Source organism: Nipponia nippon, unplaced genomic scaffold, assembly GCF_047370975.1.
Source record: "Nipponia nippon isolate SJK-2023a ecotype South Korea unplaced genomic scaffold, ASM4737097v1 scaffold_14, whole genome shotgun sequence".
Taxonomy (NCBI): domain Eukaryota; kingdom Metazoa; phylum Chordata; class Aves; order Pelecaniformes; family Threskiornithidae; genus Nipponia; species Nipponia nippon.
In genome coordinates, this window is record NW_028262330.1 from 8,632,878 (window position 1) to 8,639,543 (window position 6,666).

Consider the following 6,666-nt stretch of genomic DNA (forward strand, 5'->3'; position numbering starts at 1 on the left):
GTGAAAATAGCTTCGTCCCCACTCCTAATAACTGGCACAGCAGTGTAGGCTGAAAAGGTCCCTGGCATGTCGTCTGCAGGGAAGGGAGGAGGCAGCTGGCAACACGCGTGCTTTTGTTTATTTAATGTGATGTTGTACTACAACATAAAGCTGCTCCTACATAACATTTGCAGCCAAGGCTACAGATGCGTGCAGCTGGGTAATATTAAAAAGTATCGATGTACTGAAAGTATAGGATTTTGTCATATGTATGGTAAGCACCATTGGCGGTCCCATGTCTCAGACACCCAACTGTGTGAGAATTTTAAATTTATTAAAATGCTAGTGTTTTTCTTTGGGGTTTTTTGAGCTTTCAGAGCTGAAAGAATCTGTAAAAGGGTTTCATGAAATACTTCAAATTTACAAATTTAACATGATGTTCAGCGAAAACCACAAAAATTTATCAACTTGCAGGCAATGTAGACAGGAGGCAGCAGGTTTCGGAAGAGTTGCTGGGTTTTTTGCTCAGCTTACCCGTCTGTAGCAGCTGCCATTCGTTTGGGCTTTTATCAAAGGAGCTCGGCAGGGCTCAGCTCGGAGCACATCTCTGCTGGGCTCGCTCTGCCCTCTTGTGGGTTTCCTCAGCCCTGTGACACATTTGTCACCTGCGTTAGGAGACTTCCACTGCTTTTAAAGCTTTCTGTGGACCCGATTTTCCCTTGCGAAGTGGCTTTAACTTCTCATTTTGCCTCTATTTTGCAGGGAATTAAGCAGTGGATTTGTCGGTTGGCCGTAAATGTTTAAGTACAGATTCTGGATGGAAAAGTTGGAAAGCGTGTTGTGGCTTTATCAAGTGAGAGGGAATTCTTTAGGCTTTATTAGCAGAAAAGCAAAACGGCCTCAGTTACGTGCATGCAGCTGCAACGAGAAGTCAGCAGAAGCTGGGCATGGGGGGAGCGAGAATTTTTCATCCCTTGATAATTACAGTAGACTAACAAAGCGATGACAACCCTTTACTCGTTCATGCTCATAATTTAGATGGAAAAAAAAAAAGCCCACAACAACCTATTAGTTTTATTTTGTTTGAAGTTCTGAAAAATTCTACTTGCTAACTGTGTATCTAAATGTATTCTTTAATTGCCTGTGAAATAGCTTGATTTTTCCGGCAGTTGCAGAGGTAGCACTCTTTATTCAGTTCAGACCCAGGCAGAAGAAGAGCCATTAGTATGTGATTAATGTACTTAACTTCATTTTCTTTACATTGGCCGCTTGTTGTACTCCAGTCAATGCATTACAATCGGAAGGCATTCATGTGGAGAATCCCTGAATGATATGCATGATAAGCAATCATTCCCTGATTTAGAATTTGGATGGAAGTAGTTTAACTGAGTTAATGAAACGATCATTTGAAATTATCCTGACGTGCCTTTATCTTTCTTTCCTTCTTGTTGAAGACATGACAATGGATGAAGTGCGAGAGTTTGAACGAGCAACTCAGGAAGCTACCAACAAGAAGATTGGGATTTTCCCACCTGCAATATCTATCTCTAACATTTCCATGCCTTCTTCAACCCGCAGTGCTCCATCTAGTGCTCCATCCACTCCTCTCTCCACAGATGCTCCTGAATTCCTAACAGTTCCCAAAGACCGGCCTCGGAAAAAGTCTGCTCCAGAAACTCTCACTCTTCCAGATCCAGCGAAAAAAACCCTTTAAATTAACCCAGCATGTTTCCTCCTGATAAGCCATGTCTACCACAGCAGGAGTGATGTAACTCAATTTCTACAAAGGTCATGGTGGTTTGTTGGTTGTTTTTTTGCTTAAAATAATCTTACTGGTGTGGAAAGATTACTTCTTTCCTCAGACTTGATCCTTAAAACCTTCAAAGAAGTGCATGCAAGAGAATGTAGTTTATATATTCCTAAAGTAGTGTTTCAAGCCATATGGTGCGTCTTACTGACATACAATGAAATAGTCTGAGGGGAACCCTATAAAAGAAAAAAAATCTTTCTGTAGCAGTATTCTACCTACAAATCCTCATCTAGGTCATAGCGTTTGTAATTAGGAGTAGGTATTTAGTAAAGCTGCCAAGGACTTCTGAGGCAAACTTCTGTGCCAACTAGAATGCAGGGTTAACAGGAAAAAAACCCTCCTCTTTTCTTCTTTTATAGCCGATTTTAAAATCCTTCCTACTCTCAGGCTTCTCCTGTGTATTCATAAACCTTTGACCTGTAACTCATTGTACTTGAACACCAACAGCACTCACTCAGATTCACATTTTGCTTAATACGACTCAGGATTTGGGGCCTAGCTAACAAACAAAACTTTTCAAACCTAAAATATCACTGTATTGAAGCCCCAGTTGTAATTAATTATACTGACTTTGAGGCCATTGAACTATTTCTATCTTGCACAGAATTTGTAAAAGAAATCACCTATTTCTTGTAGATAGTGTATTTTAATAGCTCTCCCCTGTCCTTTTGTGATCTCCTAAGTCTGTATTGGTGTTCATCAATGGTGTTCCATGTGTAAGACTGAAAAAACGCAGCTAAATTGAGCCAGTTAAGAAGCAAAACCAATGAATTCTGTCTTTTCCTCACTGGAAGAAGAGTGGTGGTTATGCTATAAGGCCTTGAATGTAAAGGAAAGAAAATATGAGACTCAGTTTTCTTTCCTAAACAGCACACATCTCTGCTAACAGAAAGCTGGTTCCAGGCTTTACCATCGTCTAGGGAAGGGGTGAACAAAATCAGTCCCTTTAAGAAGCAAATGAATTGTGGGGCTGCTCAGTCCCGTGTAGGGTGACGTTAAGGAAACAGAAGTGCTCTTCCTGGCCTGCGTCTGAAATCACTCCTCAGTCTCAGGAATTAAAATGTAGAAAAGGATGTTTCCCCGTAACGAAGTGTAGCTTGTGGAAGGAGGAGGGAAATAAATGGCAGAAGTGGTCTCGTCCTTCCTTCCTTTTCAAAAGGTAAGCTCGGTGAGAAACTTTCCCCGCTGACCCCTGTTTGGGGTCCTTTGTTGTATTTCACACAAACTGCTATGTAATGAATGCTGTCGGTATCTGTCTCTCCCGGTAGCTGTAGTGGATGTTAAATAAGCCACTGTTCAGTTCCCAGGGAATGACAGCTATTGCCTGAATCGTGATCAAAGTGGGTAATATGTTGTACCACCGGTGACGTGGTACACAGATAAAAAAAGAGAGTCCTCCAGAGCTGAACTATCACTGAATATGGAACAATCGGTCTGGGGATGGCTTTTACCCGACGGGACGTTGGTGCCATCTTCTCAGCACAATGCTGTGATTTGACTGGCTTAAATGCACTGAGCTTCTCCGTGGCTGTAGATCCAGTAGAAGTTATGGTGAATGTGTGGTATTTGTAGGGTAGTTCTAGTGGCAGGAGAGGTGATTCCACTGCCATCCTGCACTGAAAACAAGTGTATGTTTGTTTGATAGTTAAAATTCTGTAGCTAGCAAAATCTGGGAGCTCTTTGTAGGTTAGCTGCGGTCTAACTTCATGTATTCGCCCACTTGCTGTCCATGTTTTGCTTTGCTTTGCTTCTCAGACCTAGTAATTCTGTGATGAGTAAACTAATGGGTGATGATTTTTTTGTTTAAAAAGAAGCGGCTGTAATGGTGCAAACAAAACTTTCCTACATTAGTTTATTATTTCAGCTTAAAAAGTGTGCAGATTAAGTATTCATGATTATAACTGGTCTAATCTTATTATTATTTATTTAGTAGCAAGATTGGAACATTGGCAGAGAAGGGAAACCTTTGAAAACATAAAGCATTGTTTGGTTGTTTTTTCATTTCCTGAATTTGACCGATATGGAAATGGTTTAGGTCTGCTCCACCTGAAAATCTATTTTTCAATGAATTTTTTCTTGGTCAAAGAAGAATTTGCTCAGCTCTAGTCATAATGTCCTTGTGCTTACACATTACTGTTTCTATGTACATTTTGGCATCTGGGTTTGACACAGATCATTAGACCAAAGCAGTCACACCTTTACTCCTATTTAACTGACTGATTTCCAATCCCATGTGGATACACTGATTATCACATTAAGCAGGTTTGGGGATAAGGCATGTATGAAAATGATTAACATACCTGAAGAGGACGCATCTTAATAGCTGCATGACAGAAATGTAGGAGAAAGGCACTGATCATCATGGAAAAAATGACAGACTGCTTGATGCTGCGTCTCCGCCAGCGTGCGCTGCTGCCGCAGCCCTTCCACCGAGCGGCGCTGCTCCCGAGGACTACCAGATTTATTGACCCAACAGCCTGAATCCACCGCTGGCCACAAGAAGGATCATGATCAGCCTCATTCCCTCCATGTTGCTTCCTAACGAAGGCAAATAAGCAGATCTGTAATGTTTCATTGCTTTGGATAAGAAAAACCCCGGGCTTTTCAGTGCCTAGCTAAGTACCCTCTGCTGCGTTCTGCTTTGCTTCCCCCACCGGGCATTACCCATTTGGTCAATATCATCTTTAAATATCTTCTTCTGTTTGGTTGGGTTTTGTCTGGTGGTTTTTTAAGGCAGGATAGCTGTTTCTAGAATATTCCCAGCAAACACAAAAAAAACACAGAAAATGAAATGAAAAGGAAGGTCTGAATACTTCAGTATAACATCTTGAGGCAAAGGGGTTGTTTTCATTACTGATTTTTTCACAGTGCTTTCTGCTGTATTTTCAGACATGTTTGTTAGGAGAAAAACAGAGCATTTTGCAGGTGTTCAGCACTTTTGCAAAAATAAATGACGTGATTATTTAGTGAGTACGTTTTTAGAGTATGGTGCCGCACAGCAAAGCCGCATCGGCACAACAGCCGCAGTCCTGTTCTCGGCCCCAGTGACGGCAGAAAGACGCGATCCGGCTCTGCTGGACCTGGACAAGGCGTTTGTCATCAAGGAGAATACGGTTCAGAGCAAGTAACGTGATCGGTTTGTTTGGGTTTCTAGTAAAGCCTCCTCCCAGCTTTGCTCGTACTTTTCATGTATTTCACAGAGAACAGTCACTACAAAATAACTGGCGATTCAGTGCAGTCTTCAGAAGGGTAGATCTCCTAATAAATTTTAAAAGGGAGGTATCCATAAAGACTACGAGGAGCAGCACATTCCTGAAATACGTACTTAATGGGATTTCCTATGAATGTAATGGTTTATTTTGTAAATGACTGGATAAATCCCATGGAAAGAAACTATTTGACATTATTCTTCGGCTTTTTTGATTATTCTGGAAGGTGATTTTGTGGCATCTAGTAGCCAATTTGCATTAATTGCTGCTGTAGAGATTTTGAAATGGAAATATTTGTTCCTTGAACTTTAGTTTGTAACAAGACCGCTACATTTTGTTAAAACTGCTTTGAAGCTTGCTGCACTGTAACTTCAAAACAACGTGCTGTCATTTGAAATAAGCCAAATGTATATGCTTTGTATGAATTAGCGAGTGCAGTAAGAGAGAATTCATGATCTTGTCAATAGGAGCTTTTCTGTTTCCATTGTTCGGACTTGGTTTTATATGTGTAAGTTAAAATTGCTAAATAAGTCTAACAATGTTTTGCTTTAAATGAACAGCATGGTCATTGAATTACAATCTCCTGTAGTTTTGTGGTGTCACTAAAACAGGTTTCATGGGGTTATTTCATTTCTGTGCTAATTCCACCTGACTCTGAACGTCCAGTAGTTCACTTCTTATTTAGAGCAATGATGGCTACATTAGGCAGTACATGACTACCATCAAAGAAGGACCAAGTTTTGAATTGCTCTGCATGTTAAATAATGCAAGGCTCAGCAGGAGAATTTGTTTGTCGTATTTCTCATTCATATCACTTAGTTTCTGATTTTTCCGAGTTATTTATTATTTTTAATATTGTATTTTTCCTTGCATTTTGTTGTAAATAAACTACCAACAATTATTCTTTACAGTTGTGGCTATTTTCTTTTCTAGGTCTCCTCTAGCAAGGAACAAATCCATGAACATTCCTACCCCCAGCTCTGCAAGCCGCTTCCTCAAAATAAAGAATGGGCTTTGTCAGGAAAATGTAAACCACTTGCAACATCTGCTGGGTTCTAAAGATTTTATCGGGGCAGGTGCCCGCCAGTCTGGCGTTAGCCATTCGTTTGTAAATGACCATTTGGTTGAGAAGGCAGTTGGTCAGTGGGGAATCCAGTTCTCTCTGCAGGGTTTGGCAGCCCAGGGCTGTAGTAAATGCCAGAAAAGAGACCACTGAAACCTCTCCGGAGATAAGAATCCTCCCTCCCTTGTCCACAAGTCATTCCATTTTGCTCAACAGAAATTTCACCTGTGCAATCGCTCTTTAAGCTGTTAGGTGGAGGCTTACTTCACAGAAGTGAAGCTTCCTCTGCACCAGAAAAGTGGTAGTCGCTTATTCAGTATAGAAACGCTTCACGGCAGCGTAGGGCGGGACACGAGGAGCAAACACGGGCCTAGAAACTATTGAAGGCAGAAATCACAAGGTACAAAGGAGGCAGAAAGCAGGCAGCGCTGCGCGGCCTCGGGTCTGCGGTGACGACTTCTGGGTAGCTTCAGTGCAGGGAGACCCTGCTGGGGGGGGGGTGCGGGGTAAGGTTGCAGGGTAGGGGTGTGGGGTAGGGGTGCGGGGCCAGGGTGTGGGGCCCTGCCCTGGGGACAGCCGGGGCTCTGGCCGAGGCTTCGCCACCG

At 42.0% G+C, this 6,666-nt stretch overlaps 1 protein-coding gene across 1 annotated transcript in view; it reads left to right on the forward strand.

Moving 5' to 3' along the window:
* PITPNC1 (phosphatidylinositol transfer protein cytoplasmic 1) overlaps positions 1 to 5,906 on the forward strand; it is a 93,072-nt gene extending 87,166 nt beyond the window's left edge. Inside the window, 2 exon segments of the mRNA XM_087751156.1 lie at positions 1,434 to 1,685; positions 1,688 to 5,906. Coding sequence (XP_087607282.1) covers positions 1,434 to 1,685; positions 1,688 to 1,746 — 311 coding nt within the window. The 3' untranslated portion in view covers positions 1,747 to 5,906.
* The last annotated feature ends 760 nt before the right edge of the window (positions 5,907 to 6,666 follow it).